This window comes from Diadema antillarum, unplaced genomic scaffold (assembly GCF_040938485.1).
Source record: "Diadema antillarum isolate AM-2024a unplaced genomic scaffold, OU_Dant_1.0 seq00000455_RagTag, whole genome shotgun sequence".
Classification (NCBI taxonomy): domain Eukaryota; kingdom Metazoa; phylum Echinodermata; class Echinoidea; order Diadematoida; family Diadematidae; genus Diadema; species Diadema antillarum.
In genome coordinates this window covers 106,576-131,539 of record NW_027271427.1, presented here as the reverse complement: position 1 = coordinate 131,539, position 24,964 = coordinate 106,576, and the positions used below count along the sequence as shown (strand labels likewise).

The following is a 24,964-nucleotide window of genomic DNA, read 5'->3' as shown; positions in this document are numbered from 1 at the left end:
GTCCTGACTGGCAGTGATTGTCTAGGGAATTTGGGGGTTATAGGTCAAGGGTCAGGGGTCAAAGTCAACTCCTCAAATTTTCACTATTTCCCTCATATTTATGCAAGACCTGCCAAATTTTTCTTGAAACTTTATACCTATATACATGTATTACTCAGTAGAAATTCTCTGAGAAGTTTCTAGCCAAAATGTCGAAGGTCAAGAGAAAGTGCTAACTTTGACTTCTTCCTCCATATCTCGAAAGTGGCTCAAGGCATCATCATGAAACTTAGTACATATTTATGTATGTTCTACCTGACAGTGATCCTCTTGGGCATTTCAGGGTCATGGGGTCAGACTTCAAGGGTCAAAGGCTAGGTTAAAATACAAAAAAAAAAAATACTATTTAAAACTGAAATTATACTTTTCCTCCATACCTTGAAAACTACTCAATGCACAAACTTATAAAAGGTTCAAAAGTCAAGTATAAATCCTCAAATCCCCAAATACCTGCACTCTTAAACAATATAGCCATTCATCCAATTAAACCTAGTTCAAGGAAAGTGAATATTCAACACATTTGTGACAAACCTGTCATTTTACTATTTTACCGATTATGTGAAACTCACCACCCATTGACCACACATCGACCTACAATGTGTAATGAGAACCATGCATTATGGCGGAGGCATACCAGTCGCCATAGTGACATTTCCAGTCTTATCTTGACTTGCGATGCATGAGAGAAATCCACCATTAGCTTCAGGGTCAATTGTCATATTTTGAGTGTACTTCTCTCTCCCGACAGTCGACTGCCCGGCAGGCCAGAGGTACATGGAGTGTGGTACTGCTTGTGAACCTTCGTGTGAGAACCCAGATCCCCAGTTTTGTACATTCCAGTGTATATCAGGATGCTTCTGTGAAGAAGGCATGGTTAAGAATGGAGATGAATGCATCATGTTTGAGGACTGTCCAAACGTCCAAGAAGGTATCATTCAAGAACTCTTCATGTTCGCTATTGCCGTGGATTGTTTATTCTGTCTTCTTCATCTAAATGTATTTAGTTTACAAATGTTTTTTATGCCTCTACCACAAAGTAGTGCCAGAGGCGTTATATTTTGGGGTTGTCCGTCCGTACATCCGTATGTCCTTCAATCTGTAATCAATTTTGTGGACAGCATAACTACAAAATTGTTTGAGGTACTGTATCCTAATGAAACTTGGCATGTATATGTATGAGTGGGCAAAGTTGTGCCAATGGACTGTCAGATGCACATGTCAAGGTCAAAGGTCAAGGTCAAAAGCTCAAAATTTCACTATTTCCCCCATATCCATGCAGTGCCCGATAGTAATTTCTTGAAACACATGTATGCCCAAGTAAAGATTCTCCAGAGAGAGTTTCGGGTCATGAAATCAAAGGTCAAGTGAAAATATTTACATTTCACAATTTCTTCACGAAACTTAGTATGTATGCATGTTCTGACTGGCAGTGATTACCTAGGGAATTTGGGGCCACGGGTAAAAGGTCAGGGGTCGAAAGTCAAGGTCAACTCCTCTAAATGTCACAACTTCCCTTACATCTAGTCAATGCCTGCAGTATTTTTCTCTAAACTTGATATATATAATATGTGCATATATTACCCAATAGAGATTCTGTGGGAAGTTTCTTGCCAATTGGTTAAAGTTCAAAAGGTCAGAGGTCAAGTGAAAGTGCTAAATTTCACTTCTTCCTCCACATCTCGAAATGATTCAAGGTATCATCATGAAACTAGGTACATACAACATGCATGTTCTACCTGACAGTGATTCTCTTGGGAACTTTAGGGTCATAAGGTCAAGGGTCAAAGACCAGGTTTAAATGCTGATGTTTTACCATTGAATACTGAAATTACACTTTTCTCCATTTCTTAAGAATTACTCAATGCATAAACTTATGAAAGGGTCAAAAGTCAAGTAAAAATCCTTGAATCCCCAAATACATGCACTCCTAGACCATTTAGCCATTCATCCAATTAAACCTAGTTCAAGGAAAGTGAACATTCAGCACATTTGTGACAAATCTGTCACATGCAGAATTCTCACTGTTGCATTGTTTCTTCTTTTGTGTATTTATTTTCTCATTTATTCATGTACTCATCACTTTGTATCCATCTACAGCTTGTACATGTATGTGTTTTTCAATCTGTCTGTTCTTTCTTGATAGTTTATGATATTTGATTTTTAATTGGATCAATTTCAGCTACACCTGTAGCCATCAAGCCTTGTCCAGTCCTGCTGGAAGAAGTGAAAGCAGATGGTATTCTGATTGGAGAGTTTGTGCCCGAGTGTACAGAGGAGGGCAAGTATGCCCCGATCCAGTGCCATGGGAGTACAGGATACTGTTGGTGTGTGGACATTGAGACTGGAATCGAAATTGAAGGGACGTCTAGGAGGGGACGTCCAATTTGCCCTCGTAAGAAATCAGTGCACTTTGTTTATGTTTGTTTATGGGCTATTTTGATACCTAGGGAGACAGGAGGGGCTAATTCGGTCCCCCCCCCCCCCCAACATCTTGGCCGTTGACTGCATGATTGCAAGGAAAATTGGCATGCTTCGACAATTATTAAAATTTATTTCTAATAAATTGATTATGCTAATTATGCATAAGATAAAAAATGGCTGTAAATCTGTAAATAAAGGTCTAAAACTGCTAATTTGGGGGGCTAGGTACTTTTTTTAGGATTCTTATTGAATGTACACCATGTACATAAAAAAAAAGGGGATCAAAATTTTTCCTTATGTATTTTATTGTTTTAAAAACGTCTTATATATTTCTTTGTTTTTGCATTTTTTATTGATTTTTTATTGAAATCATCCATGGCAATATTCTGACCATAAACAACATGAAAGTAATTGATTTTAATCAGTAAGTAAAAATAATGATACATTTATGTATTTTTGCTAGAAACAAAATTTACATTCTTGGATTTGTACTAGAAATCACATTTTTTAGCAATTTCGGGTCTGACATGCACTTACGAAGTATCGCATAACTTCAAATCTGCGTACCCGGGCGTCACAAATTTTGTCTCAAAAGTTGCGCAAGACTTCAGAGGAAAAAGTCATGAAACATCGCAGCGCAAGATTTTTATGTTACAGATTTATCGTGAAAAATGTTGAGGAGGCCCAAAAAGCCCCCCCCCCCCACCCCCTCGTCTTTTTAGGGTTAAATCTCTTTATTCTTTTGTGTGGTACATGTACATATACGAGAGAGAAATAGCATACTATATGCCATGTTTCCTGTGTACGGAAAAAGTTTTTTAAAAGTCAGTTAGTAATGCCAGTGGTCAAGATCAGTGAACAGGATGCCAAGAGTTTGTAAGGGCCTACTTAAACCTAACTTACCTGCGCTATTTAGCAAGCTTGAATTCCTGGGGGGGGGGGGGGGGGCATTATGGCCCCCCTTCAGATCTCGGCCGTTGATCGCGCGATCGCCGCAAAATTTTGCATTAGATTTTCAAAAAATTTCCATTTTTTATTTTATATTAATTCATTATGCAAATATATGCAAAAAACCTCATTTTCGTCTGTGATTGGCTTATTAAAGCTTATGGAATGCTGATTTTTGTTGTAAATATTCCTAGTGACATTCCGAACATTTGTACGTAAGAAAAAGATTCAGTATCAAAATTAATTTCTTGTGTTTTTTATTGTTTTATCATTTTTAAAATGTATTTCTTTGTTTTTTCGAACATTTGTTTTTGTTGTTTTTTTTAGCAGAAGTTGTCATACACATCTTTAGAAGCATGATTATACTAAAATAAATTTATTTCAGCCATTAAAATTAAAAATATGAATCTTTATATGAATTAATTGAAAATATACAATTTGTATTGACTTTGTACACAAAATCACGTTTTTGAGCAATTTTGGGGTGGACGAAAATTTTTTGAAGGGGCGTGGCTTCAGAACGGTATGCCCGTTCGCGACAAATTTGGTCTCAAAAGTTGCGCGAGACTTGAAAGTAAAAAGTCAGCGAGTGGCGCGGTCAAAAAAATGTGCGCGGCGGAATGGTCGCGGAATTTGTCGAGGGGGGGCCATTATGCCCCCCCCCCCCCCGGTAAGTTAGGGTTATAGAAATTTTTTTTTTTTAGAGATTTGATTGTAAAAATCAAATCTGAAGCAACAACCCATTCAGCAAGATATGTGGCCATATCTGCAAGAGTTTCCGTAGAGGCTCCCTGTAGCAGAAAATAATGCCTGCACCAAGCCTCCCCCACATCTCAGAAGTAAATTGTGGAATCAGTGGACAGTTTTCCTACGTTGAAAAATTTACCATTAGTTCAGGGTCAATTGTCATATTTTGAGTGTACTTCTCTCTCCCGACAGTTGACTGCCCAGCAGGCCAGAGGTACATGGAGTGTGGTACTGCTTGTGAACCTTCATGTGAGAACCCAGATCCCCAGTTTTGTACATTCCAGTGTATATCAGGATGCTTCTGTGAAGAAGGCCAGGTCAAGAATGGAGATGAATGCATCATGTTGGAGGACTGTCCAAACGTCCAAGAAGGTATCATTCAAGAACTCTTGTCTCTATTGCCGTTGATTCTTTTTTCTGTCTTCTTCATACAAATGTATTTACGTTACAGATGTTTTTTGTGAAAATAAAAGCAACAGCAAACTAAAAGCTGACTTCTTGCTTTTTCATTTCTTTAGTTTGAGGATGTCAGATTATAGTCCATTACTTCATGTCATAAACAAACAAACTTTTTAATCAATTACATATACATCTCATCCTTGTAAAACTTGAATGTGATCCCTTGCAGGAAACCAAACCCAAAGAGAATTGTGGATTGAGTGAAAGCAACAACATTAATAGAACACATCAGCAAAAGTTTGAGGAAAATTGGAGAATCGATGCAAAAGTAACGAATTTTTGAAGGTTTGGTGTTGGAACTGCTGGATGAGGAGACTACTAGAGGTTATAATGTCTTGTGTGGACAACAATATAAAGGAATTACAAAGGAAATTCCACTAAAAAATAACTTTTGTAGCATCTTGATAGAGCACTTGGAAGAACTGCGTACAGAAAGCAGGAGGCATAATTTCTACCCTCAATATATGTCACTTTCAACATATGTCAGTATCAAATTGATGGAATATATAATTTTTATGAAAAAGTGAATTTTTGTGGAACCGCCTTTCTATCTTCTTCATATTTTTGTCCACACATGACACTATAACCTCTAGTAGTCTCCTCATCCATTGGTTCCAACACTGAAACTTTAGAAATGCATAACTTTTGCATCCATTGTACGATTTTTCTCAAACTTTCACTGATGTTTTCTATTAATGTTGCTACATTCACTCAATCCACATTCCTCTTTGGGTTTTGGTTTACTTTAATGTAAGTTTGGACATTGATTTGATGAACATTTTCCAACAATTTGCTGTGATGCATCCACCACCTGTCCTTATTCACTCATACCAATTTATTTCTTTTTGCAGGTTTAGAACGCAAGTCATATCAGAATCATGAGAACTGCACAAGACTTGTGCAGATTTGTTACAAATGCTTTTTTTTTTGGTCCATGTCACTCCAGCAAACTGCACAGGAGGCAAAGAGTTCCAGGCTTGTGGTCCAGCATGTGAACAGACGTGCAGCTCGCCAGTTGATCTCTTGTGTATTGCAATGTGTCAGCCAGGCTGCTTCTGTCCAGAGGGCACTATCCTCCTTGACCAAGACTCTGATGTCTGTGTCCCCGTTGAGGATTGTCCAAACCGTGAGTTCCTCCATCTCTTTTTCTTTCTTTCTTTCTTTCTTTCTTTCTTTCTTTCTCTTGTGCTATCTTTGTCAAACTTTCTCTCTTCCACCACAGCTTTCTTTTCATACCTGTCGTTCTGTCTGTCTATCTATCTATTTATTTATTACCCACGCCGATGAAAATCGGCAGGGGGTTATGTAAAGGGTTCCGTATGTTTGTTTGTTTGTTTGTTTGTTTGTTTGTTTGTTTGTTTGTTTTTGTTTGTTTGTTTGTGTGTTTGTTTGTTTGTTTGTTTGTTTGTTTGTGTACAAGATAACAAGAGAACGGGTAAACGGATTTGCACGAAATGTTCAGGGGATGTCTGGATAATGACAGGAAAGAATCGATTAGATCGGTTGACCATTGCAAATTCTGTGCGACCTTTAAGTTTTGACCCCATGGTATAGTGACCACTCCGAAAATTTCCCGTTTCTCACTTTGCGATTTTCCGCTACCATACGAAAACATAAACTCCCAAACGATCGGACTTCGCTGCTCAAATGTTCGTAAGAATTCCGAAATTTACGTTTAGGCCTATTTGAAGGACTATGTCCTTCTGGATTTATGAAAGTTCGTTCTCCGTCGTCACAAACTGGCCCGTATTTTGATGATTTTTTAAATTAAAATTGATTGTTTTTTTCGTTGGAGGAGCATTTGCTTGGTCGCAGTCACACTGCACAATATGCGCGCTCAATGTCAATGCGTGTGCAAGGCCACTGAAAATGCATCGCGCTCTACCCTGTTGGTGCAAAATAACATCGGGGACGTTGCGGCGCTCGTTGGTGGCCGAATACTGGTGCAGTAGACATTTGCATTTAACCCTTGCATTGAATAATTCCCGTAGACACTAATCATAGGGGTAATTGCCTAGGGGGTACGTAAATTTTGTTTTTCTTTTGCGCTTTTGTGGATACCATCAAAGATCGTACACTCATATACGACCTTTGATATCAACACACTCTCGGCTTGCTATAAGCAAAATATCCCGCAAGAAAACGGCGTATTTCTCGATTTTTAGCGTTTTTTCGGCGACCCGTCGCGTAGACAATACTCTTAAAACTGGACTTAATTCGCGCGCGCTTGGAAAAGTTCCGAATCTGCACTTTTGACGGTGGAATTTGGGATTTTCGATGGATTTTTGGAGGAGACTAAAGGACTTTCCTGTGGTGAATGAGTGTTACCGTATGTGAAATGATGTGATTTGCGTGTGATGTGACTGTAGAACCAAAGATCGTACACTTCAGTGTACGATCTTTGGTAGAACGCACTGGCTGGTGATAAAGGACACTGGCAATTATAAGTGACCGAATTCTGGTAGATGACCGAATGCACAGTATGTTTACCCCGACTTTGTACAAGGTGTGGGTCTGCCGCCTTTGACGGCCCCTCTCTAGTTTACATATATTTTTGTCTGTCTATCTCATTATCTGTCTTTCTTGTTTTATTATGCCTCCGCCACGAAGTGGTGCCGGGGCATTATGTTTTCGGGTTGTCCGTCCGTCCGTCCTTCCGTCCGTCTGTAATGAGTTTTGTGCACATGGTAACTATCAAAACCTTTTGAGGTATCCTAATGAAACTTGGCATGTATGTGTATTAGGGGGTGAAGTTGTGCCTATCAACTTTTGGGTGCACATGCTCAAGGTCAAAGGTCAAGGTCGAATACATAAAATTCCACTATTTCCACCATATCTATGCAATGCCTGAAGATATTTTCTTGAAACTTAGTGTATACATGTATTACCCAATTGAGATTCTCTGGTGAAAGTTTGGGTCATGAGGTCAAAGGTCAAAAGGTCAAGTGAAAATATTAAAACTTCACCTTTTTTCTCTGTACCTTGGAAATTGTTCGAGGTATCTTCATGGAACATAGTATATATACATGTACTGACAGGCAGTGATTATGTAGAGAATGTAGGGTTCATGGGGTCAAAGGTCAAGGGCAACACTTCAAAATTTTACTATTTTCGTCACGTTTATGCAATGCCAGCAGGATTTTTTTTTTTGCACTTGGTGTATGCATGTATAACATAATAGAGATTTTCTGGAATTTTTTTTCTCTTTTGTTTTTGCCTCAAAGGTCAAAAGGTCAAAGATCAAGTGAAAGTGCGGAACTAAGTTTTTCCTCCATATCTCGGAAATGGCTCAAGTTATCTTGAAACGTACTACATATTTATGCATGTTCTGCCTGACAGTGATTATCTTATGAATTTTAAGATGAAAGGCCAGATGAAAATGGTAACAATTTACTATTCAATACAGAAATTGCACTTTTTCTCCATACCTTGAAAATTACTCAATGCATAAACGTATGAATGGGTCAAAGTCAAGTTAAAGTTTTTAAATCCCAAATACATGCTCTCCTATTCATCCAATTAAACCTACAGGTCAAGGAAGGTGAACATTCAACGCATTTGTGACAAACTTGTCATTTTAATATTTTGCCAATTTTGTTAAAATGTAATCACACATTGTCCACATGTACTATCTAGACCTATTAGGAGTATCATGCATTATGGCGGAGGCATACCAGTTGCCATAGCGACATTTCTAATTTTCTTGATAATTTAGGAAGATATATAGTCAGTTTTTTAACTCTCTATGTGACACGTTTTCACATCCGTCTCATTTGACGGCTTGCCAATTTCGCACATTTTGCTCAAACGCACTCATATGCCCAAACCAATCAATAAATCACCAAATGCCGTAGTACAGTGAAAACGTCACTAGCAGTTCCTTTCTCTCAAGTATTTAACTTGCATTTCATGATGATTGAATATTAAGTGTGGTTCCCTTCTAGTTTTTCAATTAAGTTTAAGTTTCTGTAACTACTTGTGTGAAATCATGCCAGAACAATAATATATACAGTCTCTTGATTTTGACGGTACTACAATCCATGCAGCACACACTTGCAGAAATTTGGGTGTGATATTGGATGATAAATTACTCATGGAAAATTTTGTGTCGCAAAAATGTCGCTCTGCTTCATTCGCACTTTATAAAATTGGAAAAATTCGCGAGTTCATTGACAAACACATCGCAGAACAACTAGTTCATGCTTTTGTCATGTGCCACCTTGACTTTTCTAATGGTTTACTTTATGGATTACCGGGCAAACATATACGCAGATTACAATCAATACAAAACTCTGCTGCACGAGTGGTATCCAAAATCAAGAAACATGAACAAATTTCACCAGTTTTAAGAAGCTTACACTGGCTTCCAGTGAAAAATCGGATTCAGTATAAGATACTGTTATTAGCATTTGAATGTTTCTATATGTTTGCTCCACATTATCTAAGGGAGCTACTTCAATTCTACACACCAGAAAGAAATCTACGATCAAAAAGTAAAGATTTGTTTGTTATTCCAAACAGAAGAACCTAATTTTGCGGAAAACGAACATTTGCATGTAATGCCCCTGTCTTATGGAATAATTTACCTCAGAAATTGAGACAAATCACTGATATAAATAGATTCAAGTCTGCCTTGAAAACGCATTTGTTTACAGTGTAAGCAAAATGAAGCTCGGTACCATCACTGTAATTGGAATTATATGTTCTTGTTACAATCTTTTCATTTTTTTGAGCGCATAGGGACATTATCACTATGTGTTATGCGCTATATAAGCACTGTCAATTATTGTTATTATTATTATTATTATATGGTATTGGTAATTTGACAGAAAATTATCAAAGATTTGTCCTAAATTTCCATCATAGGAAAACATGGCACTTTCTCTCCAACTTTGCTCATCACATGTCCATCATGACAGAGATCTTTTGAAATTTGCATTCATTTGATTGACTAAGCTGACTTGACATCAAATGATCCATAGGACCCTGTCTTCTATGTTGTGTCATATGGTGGATTAAATGGCCATGTATCTCTGTGGTCTCATTGCAAGTTACTTTTGTCATATTTAATCAAATATTGTTTTGATATATCTGATATGTGATCTGTTATGACACCCCCAATCAAGAGGTAATGAATTTGAAGAAGTAGCAACTTGGAGTAAGTGTCATTCAGACTGCCTTGTGTATGGTTCATATTGGATGCAGCCTGTGGAAGCAACAGCCCACTAGTCCCTTACAACTGCCGACCAGTCTGTCGGGTGTGTAACCAGATCTCCCAGACCTGTGGTGGATGTGAGGAAGGGTGTGGCTGCCCAGACGACCTTTATCTCGATGGGGATAAATGTGTCCCGCAGGATGAATGCTCCACTCGTAAGTTTTTTTCTTTTGCATGCTTTAGTACAGACTGGGTAACTGCATACAGACCTACTGTACTTATGTTTGACAGTAATGAGGAGAGTGATTATGATGATACTGATGAAAGCAAAAGTTTTTCTCCAGTTTCTTTTTTGTGTGGGAGGATGTCAGACTTGAGTTTGACAGCATTACTTGATGGAAGTGTTTTAATTTCAGAACCATTCATGATTATTGAAAACTATTAAGAATATTGCCAAATTGTTGTACAAAAAGGAAAATAGATATGAGAGATGTGGTTGAACATATGTTTTAACAGGGAATATATTATAATGGGAACCAGATGAGGAGTCTTTCACAATCAAGGAAAAAATTGACTTTCTTTCACTGTAGCTCATTTTGATTTTTAAAAGTTATTCAAAAGTTTCATCAGTTGTTCATTTCTGGAAATGACTAACAAATCTTGATACTTTTTTTTTCTGCTTCAAATGAAAAAGGAATTTGTAACATATTTACTTTCTGATAGTAACTATAGCATAGTTGGAAACACATCAGGTGAAGCCAAGTATGTTTTGGACTGCTCAAAACTTACACAAGAAAGATAATTCTACCGAGGGATAATTCTACTAATGCTTGATCAAACCAGAGAAGCGCTGTAAGAGTGCAGACCTCCGCCAAGCATGCAGCTTATTTCCATCACTGATCTTATTCTACCACAGCGATCAGTGGTTTCCACCCATATGTTTGCGTGCTGAAAGTCGCCTGATTTCCCAATATACATTGTAGAAGCCTTTTGTTCTGTCATAAACTTCCAGCTGCGCTGTGCACCTTGCCTTAGCAGAAACTAGATATCTCACAAAACGTAACAAGCTGAATCCTCACCTCAACCAATACTGTACAGTCCTTTTAAGATCCATATCACTATGTCATGATAAGTTTGAACACCTTCTTTTGGGCAGAAAGAATTAGGAAAATTTTGTCTGTTCTATTTCTCTTCCAACAGCGGAGTGTCCAGCGGGCCAGGAGTTCCATCTTTGTGGGACATCGTGTGAAGCCACCTGTGAGGACCCAGACCCACAGATTTGTACATCACAGTGTGTGTCAGGATGCTTCTGTCCTCCAGGCCTGGTGAAGAATGGAGATGAGTGCGTCATGTTGCAGGACTGTCCAAACATCGAAGGTATCATTCAAGAACACTTCATCTTCTTTCCTTGTTTCTTCTGTTTTGTTCATAGTTAGCTTACTGATGTTTTGATGAAAGTAACAGCATCAACAAAATAATATCTCATTTTTTTGCTTGTCTTGTTTTTGCTGTACACATGTGTAGGTGTCGATTTATTTTGTCCACTGGTATATGCACCAATTTAGTTCACCTGAGCTAAACACTGAAGTGAGCTGTTGATATAGTTCAATGTTCTGCATCCGTTGTGCAAAATGTATTATTTTGTTGTCCTGAACTTCTACATTTTCTGCTTCTTTTTGAAAGTCCATGACAGATTTTCATCAAATTTGGCTCAAATTTGCTGTAATGGGTTCTATGCCCTCTCCCACAGTTTTTAAGGAATCTTTACAAATCTTCAACCCATGGACCAGAAGTGATTTAAGTAGAATAGTGCTGTGAGTAGGTTGATTGATGTTTTTATTGTCATCTTGTTTTTGAAAGCTCATGATCACTTTTGTCTCCAAACATGATGACAGAATACGTATTTGCAGAAATGGATATAAGAGCCCCAAAATAATGAATTTTGGTTAAAAAAGAATAAATCTTATGTAGAATCAGAAGTGCTCAGAGTAAATACAATATATGTACATTAGTGAGTGTGCTTCCAAGTTTGTTTATTAGTAGATCTCCGTGGGGTTTGGACCATGTAGAGTCTGTTTTGACGTTTTGGTCTTCTTTTTGTAAATGCTGTGACAGTTATGTCTTCTTTTTGTATGATACTGCAGCAATTTCCTTTCATTTGGAGGGTACCATTTGAATAGAATGTGGCCCTTTATCACAAATGAACAAAAAGTCACCAGACACAAATTTTTAGTGAAAGGCAGATTCTGGAATATAAGACTGTAAGCTTTAAAATGATGTACAGCTGTATAAAGCAAATGAAATGGACTCTCAAAAATAAACCTACATGAAAATTAGGGGAAATTGACACACTCTGGAAATGTTTTACTAATAAAAGAGGCTCCAAAGTACTTAAGCTTGCCAAACCATGCTAGCTCTACAATGAATTGGACAAAAAAAAAAGGATATAGATCACCATAGCAACAACAATAAAGGATTGTCAAAGTTAGCTGAAATTGGATGTTCTGCCAACACATTCTATCCATAACTAACAGATATGCAAGACACTCTGTGTTTTTAACTGATGTGGTAACTGTGTATTTTCTTTAAATCTAATGGAGTGAACTACTTCCACAATTGTGAAGCAGTCAAACCCACCAGGTACTCACAAGGTACTACACATTATATGCACACAGACAGACACACACACTCACATACAATGTACATGTATGTGACCTTTTATCAAACCCAGGTTCAATTGTTTTTCATAGGAATGTGAGCTGCGGGAGCGGAGGTATTAATCACCTTCAGTGATACTTCTACACGAATGTAGTTTTGTTTTTATTTTTGTTTTTTGGTAGATGCAATGAAAATTTTCCCAAAATTTCCTGTAGTGTATCTTCTACCCAGAGTATCTCTTACCTATCCAGAGTTATTCTTGACAGACGTGTGTCAAGTAGCAACTATCACCGTATATATTTTTGTTGTGACAGATTTGATTATTTGATAGCCTCACAACTAGACAAAAACCTGAGTCTTATTGAGATGAGAACCACGCAAGACGTGTGCAGATTTGTAACCAGTACCCTTTTTTCTGTTTGTTTACACCACTCAGGAGACTGCACAGGAGGCAAAGAGTTCCAGGCTTGTGGTCCATCATGCGAACTGACGTGCAACTCGCCACCTGATCTCTTGTGCATTGCCATGTGTCAGCCAGGCTGCTTCTGTCCAGAGGGCACTATCCTCCTTGACCAAGACTCTGATGTCTGTGTCTCCGTTGAGGATTGTCCAAACCGTGAGTTCTTCCTTCTCTCTCGTATTCCATGCCCTGTTCTTTCTGTGTCAGATACTCTCTCCCATTATCTCTTCTTCTTCAATCTTCTTTTTTCTTATCTCTCCTATCCATCTTAGTCTGTCTATCTTTCAATTTTTCTTTCTTAACATGTTGGTATGAAATATCTATCCTTTATAAGAATTACTTGGGGGGATGTTGAATGTAATATTGAGATGATAGCATAATGGCACACATCATTCTAAAATCAGTCATGTTTTTGAATACTGCTAAGAGCAATATTGGCAAATTGCTGTTGTACTAAACAGAAAGGAAACATCATAGAGTAGATTAAACACATGGTTTAATAAAGAAGTTTTGTATTTCTTTGTTTGAAAACAGAAAGTTTTTCTCATTTGAGCTGGTGCCATAAAGATGTCTTGTCTGTGTACAACCATTGGAGTAAATTTGTTGGTAGCGAGTTGAGGGCTTTATTTATTTATCTTTATAACTCTCCACAAAATATTACATGTACAATTTGTAGTAATATGTGGTTTCTAAGTAATCTTTGTGGACAAATTATGGATGTCTTCTAATATACATTGTACTTTATCATAAATTTACTTATAATTTTTTGTCACTTTGAATCAGAAAGTTGTAACAATTTGTTTAAGTCTATCAAACAAAATGATTAACACTGCCTGATTTTCTGAAAGATGAGTCATCCCACTTCTTTTTGTTTTGTCAAAATGCAGTAGAAATCAGTGCCACCCAAGTGACCAATGCAGTACTTGCAGCAGAAGGTTAGTTCTTGTTTGCTTGTTTTGGCCTTTCTTTGTTGTTCGCTATGTTTATCTTAATTTATGCTTGAATCTCAAATCATCATCATGGAGCACAGCTTTCAAGTGGTCCCTGTACCCTCAACCCATGTGATGATCATACTCTTCTTGTTAATGCCCCCTTCTCTGGAACAATCTCCCTACTCATATTCAAGAATCCACCCCCATAGGCTTTCAAAAAGCCTCCAAGACACCTACAGCTGTATTTGAAGAATGATACCACTGGTTATGTAATTTCATGGGTACTTTCAACTTGTGATTAATTTTTATGTTGTATTTCTTTTGTTATTTTTCAATGATCATTGCTTTATTGTCAAGTGCTTAGAAACATTTTTGATGGGTGCTATAAATTTTTTTCTTGTCATTTTTTGAATTAATTTATCATGGAGCATTTTGCAACTATGTCACTATCAGTGCAGTCTGAGAGAGGGTGTTTGTTTTGAAAGAGAAAGAATGTATTCTGCTTATTTCACAGTAATTTTCTTTACTTTGGGTATTTTTGTGAGGACATTTTTGTGTTATTTCAAGAAACATTCAACATCAGGTTTGATAGTGAAGACTACTTCCTCCCAGAATGACTAGAATGATTAAGGTGTTTCACAGTGTATGTGTAAGGCAGGTGAGAGTATCTGTTGACTTATGAATTCTCTCTCTCTATAAACCTGAATTGTGCTGTGGAATAAACATTATGATGGATTTTTTGTTGTGTGTTTGTGTATAGCAAATGATGCTGTTAGAGCTTATGAATATCAGAGAGTTGAAAGTTTTGCCAAAATTTGACAGGGTTCCATGATGGATATGCTAATTCATATATATGATGCAATATTTGGTACCCTGGGGTACCAAATGAAATTCACCATTTTGTTGAATTAATTTTTTTTTTTTTTCAGCGCTGTACCCTGGCTTACCAAAAAATGTGTCAAAATATTTTTAGTATTATCATGCACAAAAATGTTTTCTTATTTGTGATTATGCATCAATTAATGCATGCAAGTGTACTTCGAAAAACACCTATGGTGCTAGATCATTGCGACGACTTTGCCGTATCCGAATTCAGAATCGGCGTATCTGAATTCGGATACGCATTATAAATAATGGGCATGAGATGGCGCTATACAACGCGGTACCCCGGGTTACAACGGTACCCTGGTGTACGGCGTGCCGAATCATATATATATAGTTTATATAATCATATATATTTTGGGGGCGGGGGTGTGATTTTTGCTCATTAGAATGGAATTTGAGGTGAGGGAAGGAGACATGCTTGAAGTCAAATTGTTGTCAAAATAGGCTGTATTTTTACATGACATTGCTGCAAACATTTTACACGAATACGCTCATCATGCTCATTGCCAGGCCAAATAAGTGATAGTGGCCATTCTTAAAAGCCCTGGTGTATATTACCCCATTACTAGTAGAGGTACCGGTATGTGAATAAACTGATCTGTTGCTTATATGGCTATATTGATCAAAGAATAGTTCAGTTTTGTGAAACCTCTGAACTGACAACAGGAATATTTAATGTTTGTATCAATGCAGAACCCCAATCTTGCAAACCCTTCAAATCTTGTCTAGATCTAGTTATTAAAAGGCAGCTGAAAAGGTCTGTCTCTTACTCCAGATAAAGGTATCCCTCTGAATATATTACATGCATAACTTTTACATGATTTTGGATTTCCCTTTTTCAGTCAGCCTGAAGGAAAAAAGAAAAGAAAAAAATAACTTCCTACAAACCCTCTTCATTTCCATAAATATTGTATCGTAATACCATACTTCCAACATCAATCTAAAAAAAAATAAAAAACAAGACAAAACAAACTTTTTTTGCCCCTGCAAATGGTAAGTGATCCATTTTTCCTCCCACAGTCCTCAAAGTGGTCTAGGGGAGTCTCCACCTACAATTGTACCTGTACACACTGAATTTCAACCAAATGGCACCTCAAGGTGACAGAAGCTCAATGATAAGACTGGTTTGCCCTGTGCCATTATTTGTTTATCTGTAGACAGAACAATGAGCCATTTTTTTTTTCTAGGATCACAAGATATTACCAAAGTGGTCGCCCAAATCTGAAATTCCTTTATTTCCTCATAAAATGGTTGAAAATTGGACACAAAAATGAAGTTTCACTGTATTTTGAGTGTGCTGAATAAAAATCTGGAGGATGCAACTTTTGCATTCTTGAGGATAGTAAGATACATATATTCAAGATTGTTACCAGAAATTTACATTCTGTATATTTCCTTTGCAATGGTAAAAACTTTGAAAAAATTGATGTTCTAACCTATTTTGGGGTGCTGAATCCAAATCTGGAGGAAGCAACTCTTTCATCTTTAAAAGTTTTTGAGATATTCAAAATGGCCACCAAAAATTTGAATTTTGAAATAGGTATTTCCTTGTAAAATGTGAATGAATTGGAAATAATTTGATGATTTTACCCTCCACTGTATTTCAAGGGTGCTGAATCCCAATCTGGTTGATGCAAGTCTTTCATCATTGAGATACATGTATTCAAGATGGCAGCCAAAATGAATGTAAATAAACCTTGAATATCTCAGAAACCTCAAGGATTCAAGAGTTGCATCAACCAGATTTGGATTTAGCACCCTCAAAGGAAAGCTAACACCATCATTTTTGTATTGATTGTTTTACCATTTACATTTTGTGTAAGAAAATGCTTAAATTGGAATATCAATTTTTGGCAACCATCTTGGATATGACAATATCCTGACTGATATACAGTAAGAGCTGCATCAACCAGATTTGGATTCAACACCCTCGAAATAGGGTAAGCCCATCAAGTTTTCCTGAACTTTGTACAATTTATACAGAAATACATTTTTTTCAACTTTTGGTACTTTTCAATTTTTGGTAGCCATTTTGGATATCTCAAAACCCTCAGGGATACAAGAGTTGCCATATCCATATTCTGATTCAGCACCCTTGACCTTCAAATCTTTACAACTTTTCATCATCTAAAAGGAAATACACAAAAATGTAAATTTTTGGCAGCCATCTGTAATATCTAGAATGCTGACGAATGCAAAAGTTACATCATCCTCATTCGGATTCAGCACACTTGAAATGCGGTGAAAATTTATTATTGTGTCTAAGTTTACACCATTTATGAGGAAATATATAGGAATTGGCAGTCATTATGGCGGCCATTGTGAATATCTCAAAACCCTCAAACATGCAAGTGTTGTATCATCTTTATTTGGATTCAGCATCCTGAAAATAGGACAAAACCATTTAAAAAACATCAGATGGACTGTAAAACAAGGTTAGGCCCAGAATCTTACTTGGCACCCAGACTAAAAATTTAATAATTTATTCATTTTTCTTTTTTTTTTATTACAAGTCATTTTCAGCTGTACCTTTACTTTGAAAATCCAGTCTAAAAGTAATTTTTATTTTTATTAGGACAGAAATACAGTTAACTTCATAGAAGTATAAATACTTTTGTCAGAATGTAGTGGTCAATCACCTAAGGAAGATGATAGTATCCAGACAAGTGTGGCTACTGGCCGCAGTTCGTTACATTCCTACTCCACTGCTCATATTTGTTGAAGACTCTGATGGGGGGGGGGGGGGGGATTATTGTGCTTTGATGTAATTGTCTTCGGTCCAGGCACTGAAGTCCTTGTGAGATAAGCTAAGCTATTATAAGAACTGTTCCATGGTCACACTACATTGTGTGAAGAGTTTACTAACTCACCTTAACTGCTATTATTCAAAGCATGACCTTGCTCCTTGCACTCTTAAACCTCATTGAATAATTAATGACAGGGAAACATTTGCTTTGACAGAAGGAAAGTGACAGAGATATTTGATAAGGGTTATGTAAAGCTGTCTCATTTGGGTTTAGTGACAATCTGGTTATATTCCTTCTCACAAATTATGTCAGTCTGGAGTTACACCACTAATCCATTTCAGTGGTCACACATGTGTTACAAAGGCTTCAGGACAGCAAGCTAGGTGTTGATGCATGTATTTAAAGGATGCCACATCATATTTCTTGTATGTGCTATTCCAGCTTCTTATCTCGTCGGATTTTATCAGACTTTCTAAGGCGGTGTACAGGTGGTTATTCGTACAAATGCCTGTACCTGTAGGACACTACAGCTTGTGGTGATGGTGCCCACACTGACTTGGATGCCATGTCACATTTCTTGTACAACTGTTTGTGCTCTATCAACCACATGTATTGTCAGATTTTAGTCAAACTTGCTATGGAGGTTTAATGGGAGTCATTGTTTGTACAGCAAAGGTTTTTATTGACAGCGTTCTCATTGTTCTTACTTTTATAGGGTGACATGCCATATTTTTTGTATGTGCTATACCAGCCTCATTTCTCATCAGATTTTATTGTAACCTGTGATAGTTGCCATATTGTGCAACATTTTGACCAAAAAAAAACCAAAAGTCATCCAGATGGGATATGGGGGATGGGTTCAAGGATACATGTGCTCGAACAGGTCCCCCATGCAAGTGCTCTAGTTTTGTGGGTACATCCTAAAGTTGCTAGAGGCATTTTTGTTGTTGTTGTTGTTTATCCTTTACTCAGACTTTGATGTATTTTTTTAAAACTTTACAACACTTCTGAAACTACCTTATGTTCTCTTCTGTTCCCCACTGCCTCATGAAAATTTATGTCGTGACAGAAAGGAATTGGCAGTCAGAAATTTCTGTCGTCAATCAACTAATATTTTTCTGTGAAGGGTTGTTGGGCATACCAGACAGGAGCTTTATTTGGCAATATGGTAAAAATAATGCTTGCATCCATTTCACTTTACTGTGTATGTTGGGTGTTGAGATGAGACTAGAGCACAGGAGCAGCTATTTGCAATGTACATTGTACTCATATGTACTTTTTGCTAGATAGAACTAGGCCAGTCAAATATTAGTAGCATCTGTAGTGGCACTCCCCCCGCACAAGAGACCCTCCCCTAAAGTATTTGGCAGAAAAGGAAACGTAACATGGTTGCAAAGAGGGCTGAAAGAACTCAACTGCTCAGCCACGAGAGGGGAAGGAAACAGACCAAGACAATGACAAATCAAATAAATAGAGCTTTCAGGAAAAAAATAGTAGATTATCTGCCAACATTCCAACTTCCACTGTTTAGAGTTGTGCCCTATTGAAGCTAGCAGTCTGTAGAGGACATCCCATTTTTTCCCATGTATTCATGTATATGTGTGTTTCATTTTCCCCTTGGAGAGATTCTCTTTTACAGCTCCTCTCTCATCCTAAGTTATATCCCAGATCTTTACTTTTGTGTGTTTTAATGTCTGTTGGTGATGGAGAAATAAGAACGTAAACATCAGTCAGTACATTTTGCAGAAGAGGAGTTTGTGATTCCAGAGGCAAAAAAAGGAGGAAAAAATTAAGTACACATGTTGGTAATTGGTACATGATGTAGACTGAAGAATGTACCTTGTTTATTGCTTTTGGTTGTGGAATTATGCGTAATTTCACCAGTTTTAGAATCCCTTTTCCTTTGTTCAGGGAGGAGTGGAAATGCAAAAATGCACATTTAATGTCATTTAACCTGCTGAAGACGAGTCCCAAGAATACTCGGGAAAGGTCTATTTAAAATGTGTGTTATCGCAAAATCAGTCTGTCCTCAATAGGTTAATGAATGTGTGTGTGTGTGTGTGTGTGCGCATGTGTTTTGGTGTTGTTGGTGTTTTTTGTTTTGTTTGTTTTGTTTTTTTTTTTTTTTTTTTTGGGGGGGATAGGGTTAAAAAACTTGATGAGAGCATTGAAAGAAAATCCCAGACCCAGGGCTTGTTATAAATATGTTTTATGGTGTGAGACAGAATTTGCTGAGATACACTTGTGGTAAAAAAAGAAGAAGAAAAAATTAATTGTTTCATCTGGATGTAAACCTAAGACCTCTTGTTTAGGAGTCCGGAGTCTTATCCAACATACCACAGCAAATCCCACGTCAAACAAGAGCGAATATTGTATGCTTACTGATTTTTATTATTATTATTATTGTTATTATTATTATTATTATTATTGACGAGCAAAGTGATCAGCAAAGCCAAACCTGTAGTAGATACATGTACCGGTGCTCTCAGAAATAGACAAAGGAAAGATAAAGGTGAATCTGGCAGGGCACGTGCCTGGACCAGGGAGCGCGCACAGCTGGTATTTTGATTAGGTCAACTTATAGTTGTTCTTGTCCCAGTTTTGTTTCTTGTATATTTTTTCTTGGGCTGATGATGTAAGACTAACATTATTAATGATGCTGTGTGTCTTACTATTTCATTAGTACTGCTTCATGTGTTAGCCATGTCTACAAGTTATGTACTGTGTGCATAATACTACAATTTAGATCTCACTCCTTTCTTGTGTATTGTACTTGTACATCTGACCGATTTAAAGTGTGACAAAGTTATCAGCTTTCAACTGTCCATTGTTCTCAAAGCAAAGAACCAAGACGTTATTAATGCCACCCCAACTGGAGTTTGCACCATTGAGTCTTAACTTGTGATATCTGAAATCACCTCCACATTCAGTAATGTGAAGTGTTTGCACACTTTGTAACATCTCTTCAATGTACTCTCATCAGTGGGCCAGAAAACAGGCAAAGGCTCGACCTTTTAGTGACACCTGTGTTTCATAATGATTCTACCTCTTTTCACTTGCTTTAGAGTAATGTGTGTGTGTGTTTGTGTGCTGGCCCTCATTTCTGAACTCTTGAAAGAAGTGTGGGTGGGAATAGAAACTGGGATTGGAGTGGGAAGCGGGTGGCTGCAGTGAGAAGGTGGGCCACATCCGTTGATAAATAAGACTTTGAATGCTGCCCTCGCAGGTGGACTTCCTATTGACCCATTAAAGGTTGATATTAGCCATCTCCAGATGACACGGTTGTGGTGACACTTATCAGTTATGGAAACATGATGTCTGTGATTAAACTCTCGCACTAGCAGACTCTTATCAAACTAATCATTATCAGTGGTAAAAATTTACTATTAAAGGGATAACTGTTATTTTTCCAAACAGCACCAGCTCCAAACTGGTAAAAGGACTGAGTGGCAAATTCATGAGGATAGTGTGATATTTAATCTAGTAGTAGTAACACAGTTGAACTGGGTGAACTTCTAATATAGACTAAACCTTTAAGGGCAAAATTTTTGCTGATCTGATATTAAGAAAGCCCAAATTTTCTGGATAGTGCAAGGTGTTTTCCTTTTGAGAGTTGGCATACAATTGTGTCACCCCTGGGAATGCAGTGTACAAGAAAGTCAAATCCTAGTCTCACTCTTGCTATGAAGTCTTAATCTGTTTTACAGCATGACTGTGCAACCATCCGTGAGGTTGATATGCTGAGATGGTATAGTCAAAAGGAAACTTTTGTAATGAGGCATTCAGGGAAATGTGTTAGATGTGGGTCACTGGTTGTACATGTAGTGCGATAAAATATGTGCAAGGGGAAAAGGTACAAACCTGTGATAGAATTGTGTTAAAGGGAAAAGTTGTCATTTTGATCCACTTTGATTACCCTTGTGAGTCTCTGGTTGTACATAATGACCCATCCTGTGAGTCTCTGGTTATACATGTATTACGATAAAATATGTACCAGGGAAAAAAGCTGTAAACCTATGATAGAATTGAAAAGAAAAGTTATGAATTTCATCCTTTGTTTACCCATTGTATTTTGAGCGTTTACTGATGGCAATGGTTCATGAACACTATCAGGTTTCATACACATGTACACCATCCCGATCTTTTGAATTTGTGACTTAGCTTACCCGTTGCCTCATGCATTCCTTGCAGTTAAAAAGCCTTAAAATTGCCCTGATTTTGTGGAACAATACTACAAAATGTGTATGCATCCATGTTCTGAAGGTTTGCTGCAATCCTTGCTAACACACATACAGATGTAGCATAAATCACTTACGTCAGAAGACCATACTGCACTGTTACACAATATTTCCTTTAAACCTAGTCACTATCACTTTCAGTTCACAATGGTACATAAAATACTGTACATTTTGTACCATTTTCTCATGAAAGATCCTGATCTTTTGATGAATTTATTTCTGAGAATTTTCCTTGGGTTTTGTTTGTTTGTTTGTTTGTTTGTTTGTTTTTGCGGCAGTACAAATTATATTTCCATTGTATAGAATTTTATCTGCAAGAATACTTTTCAGCTCAGAGAAATCTTCTTCTTTTTTTTTCTTATTTCTTCACATTGCCACATGCTGTAGTTAATAATTGAAGATTGCTGATGAAAAAGCCACAGCACCGAAATATAGAACCCAAGGCAAAACCCAAACCAAATGCATCACATGAAGCACAGTTGCTATCTATCTGTGTAGTAGGGAAAATTGCATGTCTCAATGAAACGAGCCCGTATCTTGTCACTCACAGTGACTTTGCCATGGTATCAAAGCACATTGCTTTGTGTTGTCCAGGGATTTGCCTGTGACTGTTCCGTTGTTTCTTTCAGTATGATATCTTTTGTGTCATTTTCAGCAGCTTTGTTAGTAGCATGAATATGATTGTATTTACCTAATCAATTTCATGTTGATCATTTACGTACTAATCCTAGAATGACTATGTCCAGCTATGCATATTACCTCACTCTTTTAAAATGTTGTCTATGGTTAGAAAAGAAACAGCTTGTACTTTAATTTACATAGCAGTATATTTCTCAATTCTGTTTTTCAATGAAGTTCTGTACATGACCTACAAAAAAAAAAAAATCTTATGGTTCTATTTCTCCTTTGTCTTACCTCCCACATGACAGTGTTCCAGTGTCCTCCAAAGATTGGCAGGTGTCCATTCCAATTGGAGGATTCAGCTTCGACCTGTGTCGAAGAGTGCAGCAGTGATTACGACTGTCCAGGAGAGCGCAAGTGCTGCCCTAATTCATGCGGCCATGTTTGCCACTACCCAGATTTCCCAGTTCGTAAGTATCTTATCACACTGCAGGGATGAGATATGACCTGAATCTCTTGTTTATTAGTTAAGTAGAATTTTGGTCAGTGATTTAACAAGTGTAACCCCTTTTTCCTTTCATAACTGTGATAATGTGCTGCAAAGGGTATGACCTACTCTTGACATCATGTCAAAAGAGGAAAAGGAAGTTGAGAGTTATATACATGTGAATGGGAGCTGTGTCAGGGTATGTCATCCTCACTTCATCCATTTTAAGTATGTACATCACTAGTAGTATATTTGTTTTTTTAAAAAGTTCAAGCTGAAGCCCTAAACTCTTTAGTTCATCTCCCAAAATCCTGATCTATTTTCAAAGTTTCCTGATAAAGGTATTTCACTATGTTGAATAAATTCTATGGAAAATGAGGTGTTGAGATGCAATAGGCCACACTGCAGTCTTTGCTTAACATAAGTAATATGTACTGCAAAATCATTATCTTTTGTTTCATTATTATATTTGTAATGTAAAGTTTAATTGTAAAGTGCAGTATTTTCATGTATAAGCATCCTAATACAAACATGGGATGCTTTTGGGTTTTATTTTGCCAAAAAATAGTTTTAATTGACCTTCAGCAATCAAAAATATATTGTCATTTTTATCCTTATTTTGTGTCGAGCCCACCGGAGGTGAGGGGAGATTAAAGGGATCTCCTGCGGCGTCTGTCCGTCTGTCGTCCATCCGTCCGTCCGTCCTCTGTCCGTAACGCTACAAAAACTTCAATAACTCTTTACTCTGGGCTTCAATTGCAATCAAACTTCGAGGGAAGAGGGGTCATACAAAGTTTCACATTTTACCATATATGAAGGTCACCTCAAGGTCAAAGCTCACAGGCAGGGGTCAATGAACTTTAGGGCCCAATGTTAAGTTTTTATGGTGCGTTTCTATTATGGGTCATAACTTTTGATCCATAACTCCATTTGTGACTAAACTTGGATGGTTGATGTTCCTTGGGGAGTAGATGGTCACCACAAGGTCAAAAGTCACAAGCAGGGGTCAACGAACTTTTAGAACCCAATGTTAAGTTTTTATGGCACTTTTCTGTTATGGGTCATAACTTTTGATCCATAGGTCCGTTTGTGACTAAACTTGGATGGTAGATTTCCCTTGGGGAATGGGTGATCACCACAAGTTCAAAGGTCACAGACAGGGGTCAACAAAATTTTAGGGCCCAATGTTTTTACGGCGCATTTCGATTATGGCTCTTAACTTTTTATCCCTTTGTCCATTTGGGACCAAACTTGGATGGTAAATGTCCCTTGGGGAGTTGAAGGTCACCACCAGGTCAAAGGTCATAGGTGGGTCAATGAATTTCCGGGAATTAGATTAACATTAATTTCTTATACGCGAATGGGCGAAACACAATTTGGCACTTGCCTTGTTTTGTTGCTTTTGCTGTTATTGCTTTTCATTTTCTTTCCAATGCTTTAGCCCAGCCTTATCCTGACCTCTTCCCACCCAAGCCAACTCCCCTGCCGGCAAGCGGTGTCTCTGTACCCGTGTGCCCTGCTGCTACTGAAGCAGCAGAGACCTGTGGGGCAGCTTGCTCTACCAATGAGGACTGTGCTTCAGGGGAGATGTGCTGTGAAAACTCTGGCTGTGGGGGATCTGTCTGCCTCCCCTCAGTCATGGAGCAGATGTGCACTCTCAGTCGTAAGTCAAATCTCACAATCCCAATACAGGGACAGACATATATCCTGCATCTAACTTTAAATCCTCTGTTTGTTTTCTTTTCTTTTGCTTTGCTTTGCTTTTATTTTTTGAAGGGGAGGGTTATTATTAACATGTAACAGTCATTGGAAATATATGGTTGTGAGTTCTTGGTTATTCTCGATTACACTGACATGTAGCAGTCAATAGAAATACATGGTTGTGGGTTCATCAACTCATTATCATAGTCATGCAGGGTGTGAAGTAACAAAAATATGGATCAGTAAGTGAAAAGACATCAATGAATGTGAATGTGCAGGCAAGAAGATGTAGCGTGAATATTATTAAAAGTTGCAAACTGCCCATAGATTAGAATACACGTAGTTCAAAATGGCGGTCAGACTTCTCAAATCAGTGAGAGATGTTGCCTAGTCACTGGAAGTATGTTATGTTGTATTTTCTGAGGTAGAAATCTCATGTAGCCTTCAGCTAATATAATCACTATTT

The 24,964-nt window shown here is 37.6% G+C and overlaps 1 protein-coding gene across 1 annotated transcript in view; it reads left to right on the top strand.

The window, feature by feature from the left end:
* The window catches only part of LOC139732909 (zonadhesin-like), a 49,005-nt gene that overhangs the window by 19,646 nt on the left and 4,395 nt on the right, over positions 1 to 24,964 (top strand). The window contains exons 12-21 of the mRNA XM_071643747.1: positions 788 to 967; positions 2,219 to 2,431; positions 4,348 to 4,527; positions 5,561 to 5,740; positions 9,820 to 9,984; positions 10,970 to 11,146; positions 12,864 to 13,043; positions 13,775 to 13,822; positions 22,619 to 22,780; positions 24,239 to 24,460. Of these exons, the coding sequence (XP_071499848.1) occupies positions 788 to 967; positions 2,219 to 2,431; positions 4,348 to 4,527; positions 5,561 to 5,740; positions 9,820 to 9,984; positions 10,970 to 11,146; positions 12,864 to 13,043; positions 13,775 to 13,822; positions 22,619 to 22,780; positions 24,239 to 24,460 (1,707 nt within the window). The remainder of the gene's footprint in view (positions 1 to 787; positions 968 to 2,218; positions 2,432 to 4,347; positions 4,528 to 5,560; positions 5,741 to 9,819; positions 9,985 to 10,969; positions 11,147 to 12,863; positions 13,044 to 13,774; positions 13,823 to 22,618; positions 22,781 to 24,238; positions 24,461 to 24,964) is intronic.